The sequence below is a fragment of the Gossypium hirsutum genome, chromosome D01, assembly GCF_007990345.1.
Source record: "Gossypium hirsutum isolate 1008001.06 chromosome D01, Gossypium_hirsutum_v2.1, whole genome shotgun sequence".
NCBI lineage: Eukaryota > Viridiplantae > Streptophyta > Magnoliopsida > Malvales > Malvaceae > Gossypium > Gossypium hirsutum.
Genome location: NC_053437.1, coordinates 61,577,190 through 61,600,835, shown reverse-complemented (window position 1 = coordinate 61,600,835; position 23,646 = coordinate 61,577,190). Strand labels below are relative to the sequence as shown.

Genomic DNA, 23,646 nt, shown 5'->3' with positions numbered 1-23,646 from the left:
TAAGCCAATTACAATATATCCTTATTCATTCTTAACCATTAAGCAAATAGCTCATCCTTTAAATAATTTTACAACATTTATTTTTCCAACAAGGAGTGACACATTTTAGGGTTTGAAGAAAACTTTGCAAAATAATAAAAGTGATACGACGGAGGGGATTGGAACTTTGATTTCAAGGACAATTTCAGTATCACTTAACCATCAGATCATAAACTTACTTTTAAATAAACGTACGAAGATAACCTTAAAAGTCGGGGGCATGACAACTCTCAGTTCACCAACCAAATTCTACTAACTCAATTTTTGGGATGTGACAATTACCATGTTTGCAAATTGTAACTTAACGAATATTCGCCTTAACTCAAATGGCTTACTAACTTTCTTAAGAAAGTGGATTTTTTTCAATGCTCGACGTTTCTTTTGGTACAACAATGTCATAACCTAGCATAGCAAAAAGTGGTGAGATTTGAGTTTTAGACTTGTTAAATGTTGTCCTTTAAAAATTATTAGGATTTTTTACGCAAAAAATTGAACTAAATGCTTTCAATTAATACCAAAACTAAAGCAAGTTAAATTCAATAAAAATTGAACTAAAACCAAATAACATGTTTATTCAAAATCATTTTGATTTTCTTTTTAATTTTTAACCCTAGTTGCTTGAACTAATCAAATTAAATCTTGAATTCTAAAACTCATACAATTTGAACGAAAACAAAATGTATTCCTCTTGATCCCACTTTAATTTCTTACCACCAGCCACAAAATTCAAATTATTCGAAACAAAATATAGCCTTGTAAGCTTTTCCATATAAAGAAATGGTATCATAATAAGTATTGAATAACAGTGACAAATCCTAACATAATCTACAGAATCTGAAAAATGGATTTTTTAACCTATAATTGCTAAATTAATTTAAAAAATCTTCAAGCTAGCCATGAAATACTTAGTATTCCAGCTCAGCTATTAAATCCCTTGCCTTTTCTACCACAATATTTCAACAATCCATTGACAAATTCATTAAAGCAACCTAAACTCTCTTCTTGAACCCCTATGAAATATAGAGAGGGTGTAAAGGGAAGAAGGATAGGTCGTCAAAAAAAACCATGGAAGTCAATTAGACTTAAACAAGCATGGATTTCCAGTGAAAATTCATGTAGTCGTTGTACCTCGTTGGGAGATGGCCACACCATTGGCTCATTATTTTCCAGCCTATACACGATAACACCATCTTTGAAACTACATTGAATGCTCAACTCACTAAGTTTATTCAATAACTCAAACCTCTCTTTTTTAAATTGATTCTTCTAAAACCTCCATTGATAATCCATGCAAGTTTCACCTTCTTCATTCATGGTGTCACACAAGTATTAGAGTAGTCGTTGCACCATTGCGTGTGATGAGCATATCGCCAACACATTGTGAAGCTTTTGTAGATGATAAAATCGACCTTGATTCTACGAAGATTGGTAAGTTCACTAACTTTCTTCCATAGTCCGAATCTCCTTTTCTTGAGACTAGCTCTTCCACTAAGGTCATTTGCAATAGAAGCAAGCTTCACCTTCTTTCTTGGATTTGTAATGAAGTGCTAGAAGCTCTAGTCTCAAAAAAGGAAGTTAGGCATCTTGAAGAAAGCCAATGAGCTTACCACCCTTTGCAGTGTCAAAGTTGGTTTCATAATCCACGCCCAAATTACAAGTCAGAGGTGAAATCGTGACATGCTATGGAGTAATAAAAGGTGCAATCAAAGGTGCATCGTTAGTTGGTTTCAAATTACAATTTGTTGTGGAAAATTAAATCCTTTTTAACATTTTTTGACCTTATTTTCTAACCATTATGTATTCTTTTGGTGTATTTTCCATTTTAGTATTGTTTTCTTTGAAAATAATATAATAAGAATTTTTGGAGTCTTTTATGACCTTGTAGGACAATTCGGGCCTAAGAAAAGAATAACGTGTTGATTAAGTGCGTAGGACATCAATTCAGGCCAAGAATCAATGGAACACCTCTGATGCCGCAACACCAAGCTTGGATGCCGCAACATCCACTCCAAACCCTCTAATGAAGTAGTCTACCATCAATGTCATGATACTAGCCATGTAATGTCGCGACACCAGCCATGTGGTGTCGCGACACCAAACTTGGACGAGGAAATGACTATATCGCCCTCAATGTCGTGACACCGACCAGAAGATGTCGCAACACCACTGCGACGGGGCCAATTAATTCACTTAGGGTGTTTTTGTCCACACAAATTTAATCGAGCATGTTTAGTAAATTGTATTAAGCCTAACTCGGTTATTTAAACTGGAACTTTATTAATGGAAATTCTCTAGACATTAAAAGGGATTGTTTCCCTTTGTTTTAGATTACTTTTTAGAATACGTTTTTCATTCTTAGTAAACTTTCAACTTTAATTTTAGTTCCAATTTTCTTATTCGATTGTTCATGTTTTTTGTATAGATCGTGGATTGCTAGAGAAAGGATTCGAACTAAGTCTATAAGCCAATTACAATATATCATTATTCATTCTTAACCATTAAGCAAATAGCTCATCCTTTAAATAATTTTACAACATTTATTTTTACAACAAGGAGTGACACATTTTAGGGTTTGAAGAAAACTTTGCAAAATAATAAAAGTGATACGACGGAGGGGATTTGAACTTTGATTTCAAGGACAATTTCAGTATCACTTAACCATCAGATCATAAACTTACTTTTAAATAAACGTACGAAGATAACCTTAAAAGTCGGGGGCATGACAACTCTCAGTTCACCAACCAAATTCTACTAACTCAATTTTTGGGATGTGACAATTACCATGTTTGCAAATTGTAACTTAACGAATATTCGCCTTAACTCAAATGGCTCACTAACTTTCTTAAGAAAGTGGATTTTTTTCAATGCTCGACGTTTCTTTTGGTACAATAATGTCATAACCTAGCATAGCAAAAAGTGGTGAGATTTGAGTTTTAGACTTGTTAAATGTTGTCCTTTAAAAATTATTAGGATTTTATACGCAAAAAATTGAACTAAATGCTTTCAATTAATACCAAAACTAAAGCAAGTTAAATTCAATAAAAATTGAACTAAAACCAAATAACATGTTTATTCAAAATCATTTTGATTTTCTTTTTAATTTTTAACCCTAGTTGCTTGAACCAATCAAATTAAATCTTGAATTCTAAAACTCATACAATTTGAACGAAAACAAAATGCATTCCTCTTGATCCCACTTTAATTTCTTACCACCAGCCACAAAATTCAAATTATTCGAAACAAAATATAGCCTTGTAAGCTTTTCCATATAAAGAAATGGTATCATAATAAGTATTGAATAACAGTGACAAATCCTATCATAATCTACAGAATCAGGAAAATGGATTTTTTAACCTATAATTGCTAAATTAATTTAAAAAATCTTCAAGCTAGCCATGAAATACTTAGTATTCCAGCTCAGCTATTAAATCCCTTGCCTTTTCTACCACAATATTTCAACAATCCATTGAAAAATTCATTAAAGCAACCTAAACTCTCTTCTTCAACCCCTATGAAATATAGAGAAGGTGTAAAGGGAAGAAGGATAGGTCGCCAAAAAAAACCATGGAAGTCAATTAGACTTAAACAGGCATGGATTTCCAGTGAAAATTCATGTAGTCGTTGTACCTCGTTGGGAGATGGCCACACCATTGGCTCATTATTTTCCAGCCTATATACGATATCACCATCTTTGAAACTACATTGAATGCTCAACTCACTAAGTTTATTCAATAACTCAAACCTCTCTTTTTTAAATCGATTCTTCTAAAACCTCCATTGATAATCCATGCAAGTTTCACCTTCTTCATTCATGGTGTCACACAAGTATTAGAGTAGTCGTTGCACCATTGCGTGTGATGAGCATATCGCCAACACATTGTGAAGCTTTTGTAGATGATAAAATCGATCTTGATTCTACAAAGATTGGTAAGTTCACTAACTTTCTTCCATAGTCCGAATCTCCTTTTCTTGAGACTAGCTCTTCCACTAAGGTCATTTGCAATGGAAGCAAGCTTCACCTTCTTTCTTGGATTTGTATTGAAGTGCTAGAAGATCTAGTCTCAAAAAAGGAAGTTAGGCATCTTGAAGAAAGCCAATGAGTTTACCACCCTTTGCAGTGTCAAAGTTGGTTTCATAATCCATGCCCAGATTACAAGTCAGAGGTGCAATCGTGACATGCTATGGAGTAATAAAAGGTGCAATCAAAGGTGCATCGTCAGTTGCTTTCAAATTACAATTTGTTGTGGAAAATTAAATCCTTTTTAACATTTTTTGACCTTATTTTCTAACCATTATGTATTGTTTTGGTGTATTTTCCATTTTAGTATGGTTTTCTTTGAAAGTAATGTAATAAGAATTTTTGGAGTCTTTTATGACCTTGTAGGCCAATTCGGGCCTAAGGATAGAATAACGTGTTGATTAAGTGCGTAGGACATCAATTCAGGCCAAGAATCAGTGGAACACCTCTGATGCCGCAACACCAAGCTTGGATGCCGCAACACCCACTCCAAACCCTCTAATGAAGTATCTACCATCAATGTCATGATACCAGCCATGTGATGTTGCGACACCAGCCATGTGGTGTCACGACACCAAACTTGGACGAGGAAATGACTATATCGCCCTCAATGTCGTGACACCGACCTGAAGATGTCGCAACACCACTGCGACGAGGCCAATTAATTCACTTAGGGTGTTTTTGTCCACACAAATTTAATCGAACATGTTTAGTAAATTGTATTAAGCCTAACTCGGTTATTTAAACTGGAACTTTATTAATGGAAATTCTCTAGACATTAAAATGGACTGTTTCCCTTTGTTTTAGATTACTTTTTAGAATACGTTTTTCATTCTTAGTAAACTTTCAACTTTAATTTTAGTTCCAATTTTCTTATTTGATTGTTCATGTTTTTTCTATAGATCGTGGATTGCTAGAGAAAGGATTCGAACTAAGTCTATAAGCCAATTACAATATATCCTTATTCATTCTTAACCATTAAGCAAATAGCTCATCCTTTAAATAATTTTACAACATTTATTTTTCCAACAAGGAGTGACACATTTTAGGGTTTGAAGAAAACTTTGCAAAATAATAAAAGTGATACGACGGAGGGGATTTGAACTTTGATTTCAAGGACAATTTCAGTATCACTTAACCATCAGATCATAAACTTACTTTTTAATAAACGTACGAAGATAACCTTAAAAGTCGGGGGCATGACAACTCTCAGTTCACCAACCAAATTCTACTAACTCAATTTTTGGGATGTGACAATTACCATGTTTGCAAATTGTAACTTAACGAATATTCGCCTTAACTCAAATGGCTCACTAACTTTCTTAAGAAAGTGGATTTTTTTCAATGCTCGACGTTTCTTTTGGTACAACAATGTCATAACCTAGCATAGGAAAAAGTGGTGAGATTTGACTTTTAGACTTGTTAAATGTTGTCCTTTAAAAATTATTAGGATTTTATACGCAAAAAAATTGAACTAAATGCTTTCAATTAATACCAAAACTAAAGCAAGTTAAATTCAATAAAAATTGAACTAAAACCAAATAACATGTTTATTCAAAATCATTTTGATTTCTTTTTAATTTTTAACCCTAGTTGCTTGAACTAATCAAATTAAATCTTGAATTCTAAAACTCATACAATTTGAATGAAAACAAAATGCATTCCTCTTGATCCCACTTTAATTTCTTACCACCAGCCACAAAATTCAAATTATTCGAAACAAAATATAGCCTTGTAAACTTTTCCATATAAAGAAATGGTATCATAATAAGTATTGAATAACAGTGACAAATCCTATCATAATCTACAGAATCTGGAAAATGGATTTTTTAACCTATAATTGCTAAATTAATTTAAAAAATCTTCAAGCTAGCCATGAAATACTTAGTATTCCAGCTCAGCTATTAAATCCCTTGCCTTTTCTACCACAATATTTCAACAATCCATTGACAAATTCATTAAAGCAACCTAAACTCTCTTCTTCAACCCCTATGAAATATAGAGAGGGTGTAAAGGGAAGAAGGATAGGTCGCCAAAAAAAACCATGGAAGTCAATTAGACTTAAACAAGCATGGATTTCCAGTGAAAATTCATGTAGTCGTTGTACCTCGTTGGGAGGTGGCCACACCATTGGCTCATTATTTTCCAGCCTATATACGATAACACCATCTTTGAAACTATATTGAATGCTCAACTCACTAAGTTTCTTCAATAACTCAAACCTCTCTTTTTTAAATCGATTCTTCTAAAACCTCCATTGATAATCCATGCAAGTTTTACCTTCTTCATTCATGGTGTCACACAAGTATTAGAGTAGTCGTTGCACCATTGCATGTGATGAGCATATCGCCAACACATTGCGAAGCTTCTATAGATGATAAAATCGACCTTGATTCTACGAAGATTAGTAAGGTCACTAACTTTCTTCCATAGTCCGAATCTCATTTTCTTGAGACTAGCTCTTCCACTAAGGTCATTTGCAATGGAAGCAAGCTTCACCTTCTTTCTTGGATTTGTAATGAAGTGCTAGAAGATCTAGTCTCAAAAAAGGAAGTTAGACATCTTGAAGAAAGCCAATGAGTTTACCACCCTTTCCAGTGTCAAAGTTGGTTTCATAATCCATGCCCAGATTACAAGTCAGAGGTGCAATCGTGACATGCTATGGAGTAATAAAAGGTGCAATCAAAGGTGCATCGTCAGTTGGTTTCAAATTACAATTTGTTGTGGAAAATTAAATCCTTTTTAACATTTCGTGACCTTATTTTCTAGCCATTATGTATTGTTTTGGTGTATTTTCCATTTTAGTATGGTTTTCGTTAAAAGTAATAAAATAAGAATTTTTTTGAGTTTTTTATGACCTTGTTGGTAAATTCTCTCCTAAGGTAAGACTAAGGTGTTGATTAAGTGTGTAGGACATCAATTCAGGCCAAAGAGTCAGTGGAACGCTTTTGATGTCGCAACACCAAGCTTGAATGCCGCAACACCCACTCCAGACCCTCCAATGAAGCAGTCTTCCATCAATTTCACAGCACTAGCCATGTGACGTCACGACACCCAACCTTGACAAGGAAAGGAGTATACTGCCCTCAATGTTCTAACGCCGACCTAAAAATGTCACAATACTACTACGACGAGGCCGATCTATACACTAAGGGAAATACTTTTATTAATTGTATGATGGATAATGATCAAAACTCACAAAGAATAGAAATTTAAGTTGAAATCAAATAGATCAATAGTGCTAGCTAAGAAATGAGCTTAAAAATTTTCATTCATCCAACCTACGTTTACATAACTTTGGAGTGCACATTTTTAGTCAAAAGAACCAAGAGATCTTTAACCACTTAACTGTAATCAACTAGCTTAATAACTTGTACAACTAGCTAACTGAAAGTGACTGACAATTGGTTGTATTGGCTAAGCTTTAGGTTCAGTTTGCAACAATTGTAACTCTAATATTCCCTTTACTCTTTCCTCTTGAAACATCTAGTGACCTTGTGTTGTGAACAAACAAGTAGTTGCATAACGCTTGGTTAATGCATTGCAACTTGGTTAATAGCTAAAACACAGTTAACTTGAACCTATCCTACTACCACATTTTCTCGAGCAAAACATAAAGCAAGTTCTACATGTTTCAGCCTTGCATGTAGCATTGGCTTGGTAGCATGAATAACGATAATAATATTGTCACACCAAAGTGTCAAAACACAAGTCAATTCAACACTACAACATTCCAAGGATCAAGATATAACACCCTATTTTTTCGAGCTCAATGTAATAGAGTTGTTTCCTAAAAGAAGATAACTAGTTATTGATCTTCTGCCATTAATGTTGCTACTAGTTTGAGTCAAAATATCCAACTATGTTAATCTCCTTGTATGGTTGATGGAACGTACCCTTCAAATATCTTAGTATTTGCTTAACAGCCTTCCAATGTTTATCTAAAGGTTGATGAATGTATTGTCTAACTCTATAGATGCTAAAATGAATGTATACTCAAGTCACAGAAATGTGTTGTAATGCACAAACCATGCTATGATATCCATTGACATTGTATGTGGTTAACCATCAGCACTCACCAAAAGTAGAAGATATAAGTGTGAAAAAAAAGGCTGACATAGAACATTTTCATTTTCTATAAGATTTTAAAGATGTGTCTCTTTTTATTCAAAATATGAAAATCACCAAATCACTTAATATCCATCCCAAGAAAATATTGAAGATGCCTCATGTCATTTAATAAAAATTGAATTTTGGGTTTTTTTTTATCATTGAATCAATCTCATTAGAATTATCCCTTGTGACTAAGATGTCATCGGGTATACCATTAAGAAACACTAAACCCAAGTGCTTACACCAAATACGTCTTGTGCTTGTTGAACTAGGCCCTTGGGTTTGAAAAAATTTAACCCTTCAACCCCCGCCTAAACGTTGCGGTCAAATTTAGGAAGCCACATTAATTCCATCAAAAAAAATTTTCTACTTAAAATAATTTTGTTTAAATTGTTCTTTTGAAAACTTAGAATTATTTCAAAATAATTTATTATCATCTAAAAGCATTTAGCAATACATGATTATTTTGGGAAAACCATCTTAATAAATCGGATTATCACTCTTAATCATTTTAAGAAGGAAATTCGCAATATCAATTTTGTTTTACTTGATTTTAAATAAATTCAAACATAATTTATTATCATCTAAAAGCATTTAGCAATACATGATTATTTTGGGAAAACCATCTTAATAAATCGGATTATCACTCTTAATCATTTTAAGAAGGAAATTCGCAATATCAATTTTGTTTTACTTGATTTTAAATAAATTCAAACATAAAGTTTTTTAAGTTCTAAAAACAATAACTAAAACATTTAAAAGTTCATCGATTATGCATGCATAGCAGTTATTAAATAAAAACATTCCAATATCTAAAAATAAACCCAAAGAGTTTATAAAGTATTTTATTAAAATAAAATCTAAAAGGCTCCTCAAATGTTGCATCCAATTCCTACGCATGGGTGTTATTTGAAAAGTTTATGAAGAGTAAATAGGTGAGCTAATAAGCTCAATGTGAGTTTTATATCAAGATAAATATCAAATATCACTTAAAACATATCAAAATTATTTTCAAACACATATTAATCAAATATGCAAACTTTTATACATGTGATAATGTCAATGCAAATTTTTCATAAAAACAATTATGCATAATTTTTTAAAACACCCTACCCATCACCACTACACACCAAAAAAAGTTCCTCAGAACTCATCCATCCATAACACACCAGCACATATGTGGACAAAACTACCAAATTTGCAGACAAGCTGCCAATACACATAGTTGAAGACAAGCCACTGAAATCGCAGACGATCTACCAAAACATATAGATGTGGATAAACAACCAATTAAATCATCTCGGGTTGCCCGACAACAATGACCCGCCACCCTGGGTTGCCCAGCAACGATGGCTTATCAATATACAGTTAAACTGCCACATCTTCCTCCTTATAATTGTCCCAACACCATGTAATGCATCATGGCATACAAATCTCATTGCAAATCAATAGGCATGATAATCATGCTTTCATGTACATATAAATTTCAATAGTCTTGGTGATTCATGCTGTCCAAAATGAACATCTAGCCATGATATTACACAACATGAGGTTAGAAAGAAAATATCAATTCATAACAATACATATTATATCATAACAATAAGACTCAAGTAAGAATGACTTACCTTATATCCACATAGTCACTCACATGTTATAACAAAAATTATGTTTTTATTTGTAAATAAAATTAGTAAGTCATAATCAAATCATTAAATATTCAACTTGTATAAAATGCACACCTTTAGTAATCCAAATAGTATATCCTAATAGAACTCGTTCACTTCCGATCCAAAAGAATAGGGACTTGATTTGCACCTAACAAAATCATATATGTGGTTAGAATTCTCTTGTCTCCAATAAAAGAATTTTCCAAAAGAAAACATCCACTTACTCATCAACTTATAATACTTACTCTTTAATTCCTAGATGGTCAAAAAGGAACGCTTCTAATGTTGATGATCAGAGTTGGTGTGAGGATCTAGATTGGAGAAAAAGAATGAATAAATTGAATAAAATATTCATAAAAAGAAAATAAGATAGATGAAATTAAAAATAAAAATATGATAAGAATAAAAGATACTTTATTTATCAAAATATTGTCAAAGATGAAAAAAGTTGAAGAACACCCCAAGATGAACTTAAAATTCGGCAATAGAAAGAAAATAGGGTGTCTAAGTAATAATCAAAAGAGAAAGGAATAAAAGAGAAGAAAAACTAACAAGGAAACTAGTTTTGGATAGTGGTACAAAAGTGTTGGTACGGTTGTAATGTGGTGGTGGTGTGGTGGTGCTAATGTGGTTGAATGGTGGTGATATAGTCGTTGTATGGTTTGTAGTAGTAAAATGGAGCAAATATAAAAGAAAATCAATGAGGAGCAACCAATAAGGGACGGTACAAAGTGGTGGAAAGGAATGAGCAAAGATAGGAAAGATGAAACAAAATCAAAACAAATGAAAAATGTGGGGAGAGAGAGATGGATGGTCACAAGGTCAAACTCATCAAACAAGGCATTCAAGAGGGGGACAAAGATGTTAGAGAGAATTAACAACAATTACTTTAGGGTTACCCCTTCCAAATTTTAAAACACGGAGTTACTAAGAAATTAAAAATAAGAGTTACATGCATAAAGGTTGGACAATTTTGTATGGGAAAAGATGACCAACTTTGTGCATTAAATTTTGAAAAAAAATAATTGATAGCGTTAAGACTTGAATTTAAGCCACTTAGGAGCTACTTAAAGTGTTTAACCACTAAACTACTTCAATTATTTTGTTAAATGCTAACAACATTTATTTTTAAACAAGACATAACACAAACTAGGATTTTGAAGTAAAATTGCTCAAAATAAAAAATGATATGAGGGAAAGGACTTGCACTCAAATCTTCAAGGATAACTCCACCACTACTTGACCACTAGACTAGATACTGATAATTATCTAATGCACAAAGATAACATTTAAAAATCGGGGCGTGACCACTCTTGGTTTACTAACCCTAATTTCTACTAACCCGATTTTTAAGATGTGAAAAAAAATTTTAAACCCTAGAGGCTAGTGCATGTATACCTCTTTCACTAAGTCACCATTCAAAATAATGTCATTAGCGCATCAAGTAGCCTTATGACCTATTCGTTGAAGATTGCAAGAGTGAGCAACATTCTTACAATGGTGGGATTAACCAAAAGACTAAAAAAATTTAGAGCCATCAAAGTTCTACTTTATCTTAAACAATCACTTGCAACCGGCAGAGGTCCGCTTTGATGGAAGAGGTACAATACTCCAAGTTTTAGCAGCAACTAGTGCATTAAGCTAATTGTAAATTGCTTGTCTCCATTATTCAGACTTCATAACTTAATAGATAATGGTGGGTTCTTCCTAAGACCAATAAATAGAGGAAAACTCATCAAAAAGGACTTTGGGTTTAAGATACTTACTTTAGCATGTGTAATCATGTGGTAAGAAGGCTTAGGTTGGCTTGAAGGGATGGCTAATGTAATAGGTATTGGGTTGGGTAATGTGGGTGGTGGCAGATTACTTAATGGTGAAGATTAGGTGTTTGAGGGTAATGGATTTACGAAAGAATATGTGGGGTAGAGTTGTAATTGGCAAAAACGTATGTTGTTGGGGAACGTTGGTGTAATGTTATAGGAGATATGATAGGAATAGGAGAAGAAAGTACTAGCAAATTAGCAAGTAAAGGTGTTGATTATGAGATATGAGAGGAAAAAGGAAGCTTTCCCTTTCAAACTTCACATGTCTAGAAATTAATACTCTTCCACTAGCATCTAGGCTTTTGCTTCTATGATGCAATATATTGTATCCAAGGAAGGTTCATGGTGTTGATCGAAACTTCATCCTATGTTTATTAAACTTTCAAATAAGAGGAAAAGATAAGCGTACTTTAAGAAAGGAATAATCTGGTTGTTTAACAAACAACTTCTCATAAAGAGATAACCTACCAAGGACCTTTGTGAGTAGTCAATTGATGACAATGAAGAGAGGAGAAAGGCATCAATCCAAAAATTCAATAGCATCGAGGCTTGTACAAACAATGCAGGCCACATTCAACTATATGACGATCTTTGTGCTCTACCAAACTGTTCTGCTCAGATCCGTGATGGCAAGCGACGACTGATCATCATGACTACATTTTAAACCTCTTTTTACTTAGTTTTAGATTGTTTCATAAGTGACATTCCATTCATTTAGAGTAATTTAGCATATATTTTGCTTTCTTTTTTATTATATTTTACATGTTTTAGCTAGTTTGAATTGAATAAGTGTTTTATGACTTTAGTACGTACTGTTGGAATATTTTTGAATATTTATAGTGTTCCAATAACTATAAATGAAATGGTGTAATCAAAAGTTATATCTTTTAGTTATTGGTAAAGAGTTATATCACTTTATTTTTTACAAAGAATTATAATTATTCAAACAATATTTTTTTGAATAGTTATGTTTAATCAAGAGATATTAAATGAAAAATTATGTCTCTTTTACATATGTGATTAATCAGAAAAGACATTTATTGAAATATGTCTTTACGAAGAGACATGAAAATTCCTATAAATAGTATTTAGATTTCATTTGGAAAACATACCAAAAATTCTCAAAAAAAATTTCTATCATTCCTCCATCTTCTTCTATTATTAGATTGTTCTATAAAGAATTAATGCAGAAATTCTTTATAAAAATTGATTTTCTTGTTATACATTACTCTGTGCTTATGTAGTATTTTTGTCAATGCAAAACACAAATAGTCAACAGGCTTCATTGTATCCTTGAGTTTCATTTGCTTGAAACTCATTTGCACACCGAGTATAGATGGGAGCGAATAGAACCTTAAAGATAGTGGTTTGATACACGCCTAGGAGCTTTGTCTTATTTCTTCGTTTGCTGTTTGAGTTATTATTCATGTTCCGTTTGTGTATTTGAGATTTTCTTTACCGAATTTTTGTAATAACACATACAAAACCATTGAAAACATTCAAACATGGAGATAATTAAAAATACTTATATATTTCCATGAATAATTAATTTTATCATTTCAATAATTTATCAAATATAATAAAATTATTACATTATGAGCCCAAAAACCTAACATAAATTGTAATTATGTTACTTTCTCTCACCTCTTACCTCTTTTAAGTTGATTGATAGATAGTCAAGATTTTCAAGGGAAACTTCAATGTTTGGTGAGATTTTTCCCTTTTTATCTTTAGTCTTTGAATTTTATGCCTTATGTTTTAATCATGATAGAAACAAGAAATCTTTATTATAATCTTACATGCGGTGATTAGATCATTTTTTTATATTGAGATTAGATGGATTTCTTAAAGTTCATATGTAGGCATTGTATTTTGAAGTTTAAATTCTTTGAATGTGATCTTTATTTGTTCATGTACCAGGTTAATGTATTAGTGAATAAGACTAAGAACAAACCATGATGAGATTAGAGGAGGAGCAATGTGAGATTTAATCGCTCGAAATTTTTTGTTTTTGCTTTTACTTCAGTCACTGTTTATTAGTTTTTTGAGTTTAGTCGTGTTTAATTTCCACCTTGGTTTATTTCATATAGGTCCACTTAATTTGGAGAAGACATATTTTCGAAGTTTCAAGAGGAACATGAACTATTAGAATTTGTATGACTTGAATTTCGTCATTTGTTGATGATATATACACAATAATAAAATTAGGAGATCTGTGGAAGGCCCCGCATTACCGACTATACTACATAAGTTGAGCCCATATAGAATTGCACTTATATTATTTGACTTTGATTAGAATAGAGCTTTTCAACCTTTAAATAGATATAGTCGAAACTCCTCTTGTATCATTTGGTTTCCAACATTAGTAAATTTCTTCTCCTCTAACCGTAGTTTTTTCTCAAAAAGTTTTCCACGTAAAATCTATTTGTTCTTATTTTTCTTTTCATATTGTTTTGCAATCGTTCTACCGTTATTATCAACGTTTATTATAACAAAGACAATATTGAATTTAAGTTGAAGATGTAATATAGGATTTGTTTATGCATATTTTATTAGTTTTTGTTTAAGTTTAATTTTATCTAGGTTTAATTGAATGTAGGTCCAACTCGTTAGAAGAGGCTACGTTTTCGACGTTTCAAGAAGACTTCGGGGAAATTTAGTTTAATTTTCTGAGCATTTAAATGAGAGGGCTTTCTTTTCTTTTCGACTCTTGATTGGAACATTGGGTACATTGAGTGTGTGGGAGGCGAGGCCATTTAAGATTTGTTTATGCATATTTTTGCTTGATTCCCATGTTATTCTTTATTTTTAGGTAATTTTTATGTGCTTATTTGTGTGTTTTTCATGAACATTTAGCCTAGTTAATAGTTTTAACGCTTTTACATGATTTTAAAAGGTTTTACTATATAAGCTTGAATGATTGACAATCATCAAAGGAGGATTATATATTGACTTGACATGGAATGTGTTACGTGGGATTTAGACCATTAGGTTTTATGTTAGAATTTATCCAAGAAATAGGAACTTGATTTTAGAATCTTCTAGCCTATTACCTTGGAGGAGAAATAAAATTAAGTATTTAATGTTTAAAGATTTATCATCTCGAAATTAAGTATCGAAATATGATAATTAGGATCGCATTAAAAAGGATTTTATGAAATATATGTGAGAGCATGAAAAAATGTAATTTCATTATCTGTACTTAGAAAAAAAAAGGAAAAATTTTGAAAGGAAAGGAAGTGAAGAAAGGAATGAGAAAGAAATGGACTCGAAAAATAAGTGTGAAAATTCAATTATGAGAATAAGAGAATTTGATACTTTTTGCTCATATATTGATTTGTGAGTAACTAAGTGCTCAAGGTTACGAGTCTAAATATAAATTTTTATCTTATCAAAGCTCTAAACCTTACCTTATATGTCGAAAGGCTCATAAATTGTATTAGAATGCATATTGAAACCAGATTAATAGAGAGGTGGAATCGATAGGGGGACACGAGATCATGATTCACCTCTCTTAAATTTTAGTTATTCATTAAGATTGTATTTTAAATTGTTAATTATTTATAAATATTTTTCATAAAAATATTCATTTATTTAAATCTTAATTATCATCAAAGAGTTATAATAGAGAATTAAAATTATAAATATGAAGTTAAGATTTTTACCATTGTATTTAAAATCGGATTGGTCAGTCGAACTGTTTGGAGTTCGGATTGGAAACCAACCGGGGCACCAATATGAAATAAACAGGTTGTATTAGCTAACTTGCGACAGTCAGATCAATTAAATCAATTTTCTCTTTTTTTAAATATAATTTTTAATAGTTTATTTAATTGAACCAAATATATTGGTCAGACTAATGAAATCAAGAATCAATGATCAAATCAATTCGACCACCAATTTAATTTCGAAGACCTTGAATTTTATTAAGTCATTTTGTTAACTGATATTTATTTTAATCATATTTACCGTGTTGTATGTAAATGAATTGGGGGAAAAGTACTTTTCCATCTTGAGTTCCTAAACACGATTTATTATTAATTTTTTTAAAAAAAAATAAGAATTCAGTTGTATAAACTGGCATTTAGCAGATTGTCTTCAAATCTGCATATACTGGTGTTAACTCGCTCCAATGTTGAAACAGGCGATGCGAGCCCGCACGATAACCGAAGGTTGGTGCGGCAGTATCGCTCTACTAATCCTCCCTTTTACCTCTCACCAATAAATACTCGAATCTAGAAGACATCACTCAACAGCCGCGCGACCCCAAAGAAAAAAAATGAGTCGTACAGCACCGACCGACCTGGTTCTCTTTTTTGGGCGACGAAAACCTACCACGAAAAGCGGCAATCCACGCTTCTTACAACCGGGCACTCGCGCCATTGAAACAAGTATTCCCCAGACAAGGGCAGACGTCATCCAGGGAATTGACATTTTTTTGGAGTATAATAATAATGGGATGTAATGTGAAAATGATAATATATCAGTGAATCACGCCACTGGTGACCGCGCGACAGACCATGGGGGAGAGTCGATTGAGAACCTCACTTTTAGGATCGTTTATGATTAAGCACTCTCTATATGTATATCGCTATGGTTTGGAAATAAACAAAAGCCATCTCTCATTCGCGCTACTACAACACAACCTGTTTGTGGCCATTTTGCTTCTATAAAAATAGGGGCTTAAAGAAGAAGCTTGCAGCAAGGTCATTAGTTGAGAGCTTGTAGCTGTTACTTCTCTGAAATTCTCTCTTACTTTCCTTCATTTCTCAAATTCTCTCATAACTTCCCTATTACTTTGCAGTGTAGTCTAGGGTAGCTCTTTAGCAATGGTTATATTAGGGCTACCAATGATTATATTAGAGAAGAGACTCAGCAAGACAGATATCAACAGGCGATTGGCAGTTCCAATGGAATACTTCAATATGGAACATTTCCCAAAGCCAGGGGCAAGTTTGGAGGGCAACCCTCGGGAGGATTTTGTTGTCAAAGATGAGAAAGGATGTGTTTGGAATCTTAGCTGCTCTATACGTAAACAGCCAAACCATCCAAAGCCTGTTCTCATCAATGAATGGATTCATTTTGTTCAGAGTAAGAAGCTTCGCGAGGGTGACAAGGTGATCATCTATGGAGAGCAAGATGAAACAGGTTTGATGCAGCTTAGGATTAAAGCAGAGAAATGTACCGGTTCTTATGAAGGTCCTTGCTTTCCTTTTATGAACCAAAACCCTGACAGAAATAAGGGTTTATCCAGCCACAGCAGTTCCAGTGAATCAACAGCTACCTTCCAGCCTTCTGAGACTGAGGATCATTCGGCAGAGGTCTTAAGCCATGAACTAGGCCAAACCACTGCAACTACAACCCCCGGCATCGACAAGGAGCACATACCAACCACCAACAGCACTTCCCAAGATATAGCAAGATACAAGATGAAGAGGCCTAGACTGAGTTCGAGTTTAGAATTGACTCTGAAACCAACTACAACTGAGTATCATTTGGCAGATGTCCTGAACCATGAACTAGGTCGAATCACTGCAACTACAACCCCCAGCATCACCAAGGAGCACATACCAACCAACCACAGCACTTCCCAAGATATAGCAAGACACAAGACAAAAGGGCCTAGACTGAGTCCGAGTGTAGAATTGACTCTGAAACCAGCTACAACTGAGGGTATGACAGCAGGAACTAGCTCCAGCATTGACAAGAACCTAGCACCAACCTTCCACAGCCATTCTCAAGATATAGGGAGCTACAACACTGAAACGCCCAATCTGAGCTTGAATTTGGGATTGACTCTGAAACCAACTTATATGCAAGATACAACCCACAAATAGACTTCCAAGGGTGATCCGTATAGAGCTTCAAGACAAGATTGGGCATTGCCACACTAAAGAGGAGGAGAACAAAGCTTTAACCAGGAGAGATGAATGAGTACTCATGCTAAGTTCCCTTTTGTTCTCTTCTCCTACGATGTAAATTATAACTACTATTCTACTAAGCTGTAAAATACTTCTAGAATGTAAATTACTACTTGTGCTTGCATTCTCCTAGAATGCAAAATTCTACTTGTGCTAAAGTTATTAGTAAGGCTTACCACTTACCTTGTATTGAGATAAAGTTTAGAGAGCTTCTAATGAAGCAGTTCCCTTTTTTCTTTTTCTTTTCCTTTTTTTTTTTTGGGGGGAAAAAAGGGGGGTAAACTTACTAGGTTTAAGTGATGATGAACATTGGCAACAACTAGATATCAAAATGAGACACAAAGTGGAGTGGTTTTGAGGTTTTCACTCAGTCATTTAGAAGAAGGATGAGATTGACAAAAAATGTTACCCACATGATTTTCAAGATGAAAGAAAGACTAGCAGCACTTTATGGCTATGAATGAATAAGTATACTTGAGATACAAATATTACAACAGTTGTGTGGTTCTATAAGAAACTGTAACTTCAGAAAATAATATATTTTAAACAAAAGAAAAGGAGATGGAGTGCCCATTACTGACAAAATGAATGATAAAAAATAAGCTGACGTGAAGACAGAGACCAAGGCCTACAAATGCTCATTTAAAAAGATGAAACCTATTGAAGATGTCCGAATTAAACAAGGGAGCAAACAGATACAGATAAAACTAAAAATGCAAGGATAGCTTTGTGAAAATAGCAGAGCATCATAAAGACTTTAAGTGCAAAATCAGTTGATAACAAAGAGAATATTAAAATCCAACCAAATGAGAAAATCTTTCAAGAAGTTAGATACCATTAACAACATCAGAAGTTAAAGCTAGATGACATGTAGAACGAAGCATCCATATGAATCAGATTCGTAATTACAAACAAAAAAGAAAGCAATTGTACATAATTTATCCACATAACCCTCCATGAACTATAAGACCAGTAGTTTCACCCCAAAGGAATAGAAACAAAGATAGAAGTAGAATTGTAGACATAACATCAATTGAACAGCAGAAAAAAAAAGTACAACATAACAATAACTGAAGGAAAATGTAACCAATAATCAAAAGCCCCATTAAAAGAACTTGTTATACTGGCTAGTGAGAGAATCCCTGAGATTAGAATAAAGGCCAAACAGTGAGTACTGCCGAAGGTTCTCAACTTCATACCATGAATTCAGGGCAGAAAGGTGCTTATCTGTCCCAGAAAATGCTAGCTGTATCCCAATACTGCAATCAACAGACCCTCCATGGTTTTTGCAGTTGTTTGTATTAATTGCACAATCTTGTTTGTTTAGGCACACAAAATTTGATCTTCCCGAACATTGAGCACAACCATCCCTTTTCCAAAACAAGTTTTGCAGCCTGCCTTTCTTAAACTCAAGCACCTGCATAAACAAAACCATCATCAGTTTCTATAGACTTTTACTGAGGTAAAAAAACTAATACCATTAAAAGAAATCCATTCTTCTTATCCCTTACCAGAGTGAAGCTTGTTACAGTGTAGGTGCCGTTTGCAACAAACGCAGGCAGAGACCTTGCAGCATATTTTCGACCAGCAAACGCAACCATATACCCACCAACTACGTCCTGAAAATATCAAAGCTGGCAGACATTATATATCATATTCATGTGACAGAATTACAAGTCTGTGACTTGACAAGGTAAAGGAAGTGCTCCAAATAGATTATTTGGCTTGTTAAGAACAAATTTGACAATTTGGGCACTGTTTGGCTGACACTTTTACTACTTGCTATTCTGGTAGCAAATATGGTTTCTTTTCAATAGCAAAATGTGCAATCAGAACGGTATTGCTTTCATTGTTTTCTCAATTCTAGTCAACTAAGATTTAACTATTATCTCATTTTGCTTTTTTGCAACAAAGCAAACACAAAATTGGACCATAAAGATCGAAGTAAACTTAAAAATTACATTAATTCTAATCCAAGGATCCTCAGATCCAATCATTCCAGAAATTCTAGTAATTGAATATTTCAAATAAATTATTAAACAATGATAGAATAAGAGTAGATAGCTGACCGGCGTAAAAGAGGAGGTGTTAATGGTGAGGAGAGAGATCTCATCAACTTTAGGTCTAAACAGAGCGAGGCGAGAGTTGGCGTTTGACAGAGAGAGCCGGCGATCGCAAGGCGACAACTGAAGTGAGCTGTTGAAGAAGAATGATTGTCTCGATGCGAACGCGATTCCAAAAGTGAACCCATCCGAAATCTGTACTTTCGTGTCCGAACACGGTAAGTACGCGTGGTTCGTGTCGTCGCTTGACTCCACCAACAGTGATGGCGTCGCCGCCGTCATCAGAAAAAGAAGAAAATAAACCGCCGATTTCGCCATACTTTTTAGTAATTTGGTTTTTGGTGGATCTGATGAGTCGTTGAAGTAAAAGCTTTATTTTTTTCCAAAGAAACAACTTGAATGTTAGTTTGGATTTGGCCCGTTTGTTCAGATTAGTTTTGGGCCAAGCATATCAAGCTTATGAGTATTATTGTATTTGGCCAAAATATGCTGTTAGTCCCTCTACTTTGACAAAATTTTAAATTTAATATTTTTACTTAAAAAATTAAAAATTAAGTCCTCTTACTTTTCTAATTTAAATATATCAGTCCTACCATTAACATTTTTACTATTTTCCATTAAGGTCTGTTACCTTGTCATGTTGATTAGACTCTCCTTATAAATGTTGCATATACTTGACTGAAAATAAACATGTTAAGATATAACAAATTTTGATAAAAATTCCTAACTAAAATTTGTGAATTGAAAAGTAGTAGGATTGAATTTTTTAATACATCTCAATTTTTTTTAAAAATAAAAGACTAAATTTTTAACCTTTTATTTACTATATCTATATTAATAATATAATAATGCATGAAAAAAATAGTAATAGTAGGTAAAAATATAGATTTTTCAAAAGCATGTAAAGTTGTAGGTGGTTAAAAAGAACGTGAGTCGTAGTTTCTCTAAATGGAGTTGTTTTTTATTTTAAAATTATACACAACAAAAAATATTTTATAATTTTTTTTTTTATTTTAAGATATGTATTGTCAAGTCTTATTGATTAATTGAATATCAAATTAATCAAGAGTTTTAAGTTAAAAACTTTACTATAATAAAATTTTTAAATGAATGAATATCACCCATTAATGATAAAGATAAGGGTAACTACAAAAATAACCTCCTATATTTGTTTAAGTTTACGTTTTGATCATAATTATTATGTTTTGGTTTCTAACCTTACCTTATTTTGTAACAATTTAACCATCTTTTAAGAATGGGATGGAAATCGAACATGGCAAGATGGCAACCATTAACTGTATAATCTCCTAAAACGACGGGTTCTTGATAACAACTGTATAATTTCAAATCTTTTAGAATCAAAGACTTTGACCAAACATACAAATACCGATGGCATGCACCCCATCATTGTCAATACTTTTTTGTGTAAGGGTTACATGATTTACCATTTAACTCAACTAAACGTTGTTCAAATGTTGACTAAAAGGAACAAGTCAAAATCTTATTGTAATGCCTCAAAACTCGGCCTAAAAGTTTAAACTGAACTTCGGAGATTACATTAATCACCGAAGTGATCGTAGGAAAAATTTTAGTTTAACCATCTAGAAAACAAACAGTATTTAAGTTATGTAAAACTCTCCATTGTAAAATCCCGATATTACAAAAATTTCTGTCTAAAAAACGCTTACATGCGTAAAACCCAAAACTCATACCACAATATTCAAAATAAAATTAACAGTTCAAACCATTTATTTATAAATGCAGAATTTATAAAAATACTTTTAAAGTTGATTCTAAACATGGCTGTCCAAGACCTCCGACATGCCGAGTCCAGCAACAACATACGAAAATACTTGAAAAAGGAAAACTGAGGGGGTGAGCTACACGAGCTCAGTGTGAGTTTGAAACAAGAGAAAAACGAAAATTAAGTGCTACAATTAAAAAAAAAACACAATGGCAATCTGATATCCAAATAATCATCACAACCAAAACAGAACCATCAGTACTGAACACATCGATCTATATACTGTTAATCTCGCAATCAGACAGATAGACAAAATGCAGAACAAATGCATCAACATGAAACCCACCCATTCAGCCAACCACCTCTTCGTCCCCCATTCACACCACAAATGAGCTATAAGAAACTCAACCAGCCCTGCACACCACATAAGACCTCGAAAGGCTCATCCAACCCTACACACCATGCATGTGGAACAAAGCCGCGTAAATAACAGTATGCAGCTGAGCTGCTACAAGTATCGTAATGTGCGGCAAACCGCTATACAAACATATTGCAGTTGAAACTACCAAATCAAATCAGACTTCCTTCTCTTCATATCCCAAACCCGAAATTATAATGCAAATGCAAGAATGCACACTAAACACTAACAATTACACAGACGCAGAAACTCGCAATCAGTCAATCAATTATAGAATCGATGTACACAGTTTCCAGATAGTCACACACACACCCACATCACTAAACCATTGAAGCAGATACTCATTTATTAGACAATATCACATTAACAAATCACTTAACTAATACAACGATTACATATAACAGATATGTCCGAGCCAAAACAGAGTCTCAACCACCCTTGCTAAGGCCTAACCGTGGGTCGGAATACATAGGATCACAAACAAGTCAAAAACAAACATAGTACAAAATTGGCGACATAAGGCCACACGAGTATGTGCCCCAGCCGTGTGGAAGTGCCCAGGCCGTGTGGGGGTCTACACGCCTATGTGAAGGCCACACACGCTCGTGTGAGCAGCACGTGTAACTTACTGTCCAAAATTGTTAAAAATTAAGAGCAGAGGAGACACGGCAGTGTGAAAATCTCACACGCCTGTGTGGGGACACATGCCCATGTGGTCAGGCCGTGTGGTACCAAAAATCATCAAAAACCCTAAATTCCCAAATTCACACGGCCGTGTGACCCGCCCGTGTGGGAACACCCCCGTGTGGTCATGAAACCACACCGAAACAGCCTGAATAACACGTAATTCACCACCAAATCGACCTCTCAATTACCTAAAGTCAAAAGTATACCAAAAATTGCAGATTTTCCTATGATTCACCATCAACTCAAAACAAAACAAAACCTATAACAAACAATTGCGGAAACACGCCGAAATTGTCGAATATCGCAAAACCCAAGCAGCAATTCATTAAAGGAACAAAAAGGTTTCGACCACACACCTGAATTCGCAATTCCAAGTACCAATGAATATCAAAATGCTCCTTAACACAATTTCTCCCCACTCGATTCCTTCAATTACCCGAACACCAAAAAAAAAACGAAGTCCAACGGAACCCAACAATTTCAAACAAAATTAAAAAGAGAAACAAATAGAAGTGATAGCTAGGAGAAATCAATGGCAGAGGAATGCAAAAATATCTATTTGTGAAATCTCAAAAGAAGAGCCAGGAAGAAAAGAAAAAAAATTGATATGAAGAAAACTGAGAGGAAAGAAAAAAACGTGAAAACAATTTTTTTGGGGGGGATTTTTCCCTTTTACTTCCAAAAAATAAAATAAAATAAAATAATAAATAAATACTTAAAACTTAAAAACAACAAAAACAAAATAAATTCCCTTGAACACACACGAGAATTTGAACCTAAGACCCTAAGCCAAACTAACACACAACCAATCACCAAACCAACAAGCTTATTCTAACATTAAAACACAGAAACTAACCCAATTGCTCGATCAAACCACTGACCCTACCTACAAATCTCAAATCTTCTGGCCCCAAAAACCGAGGTGTTACACTTACTTTCGTCATGCCGCATGGAAACTTAACAAAAAAGAATCCTTTTGCTAAACAATTTGGAATAAGTAAAAAAGAATCCTTTTGCTAAACAATTTGGAATAAGTATTCAACTTGGTCTCAAAGGAATCAGAAAGATGAACTTTTAGAAGCAAGTTTCTTGAAAAGTACCTCTTTACCTTTGTGCAGGATACAGAGAAAAAGAATATCTTGACACCAATTCA

General features: G+C 33.6%; 1 protein-coding gene across 1 annotated transcript; it reads right to left on the bottom strand.

Moving 5' to 3' along the window:
• Positions 1 to 18,452: 18,452 nt before the first annotated feature.
• LOC107928218 (uncharacterized) lies at positions 18,453 to 20,080 on the bottom strand. Its single transcript, XM_016859405.2, has 3 exons — positions 19,651 to 20,080; positions 19,093 to 19,200; positions 18,453 to 18,998 (listed from the first exon to the last, which is right to left on the bottom strand). The coding sequence occupies exons 1-3, from the start codon at positions 19,960 to 19,962 to the stop codon at positions 18,687 to 18,689; spliced, it is 732 nt and encodes a 243-aa protein (XP_016714894.2). The 5' UTR covers positions 19,963 to 20,080; the 3' UTR covers positions 18,453 to 18,686.
• Positions 20,081 to 23,646: the final 3,566 nt, after the last annotated feature.

Excerpts from the sequence above, each read along its gene's own strand:
- LOC107928218 (XM_016859405.2), bottom strand. The coding sequence starts at position 19,962 with ATGGCGAAATCGGCGGTTTATTTTCTTCTTTTTCTGATGACGGCGGCG. Across the intron at positions 19,201-19,650 it reads ACACCTCCTCTTTTACGCCG|GACGTAGTTGGTGGGTATAT; the intron begins GTCAGCTATCTA and ends TGATATTTTCAG. Across the intron at positions 18,999-19,092 it reads CTGTAACAAGCTTCACTCTG|GTGCTTGAGTTTAAGAAAGG; the intron begins GTAAGGGATAAG and ends TTGTTTATGCAG.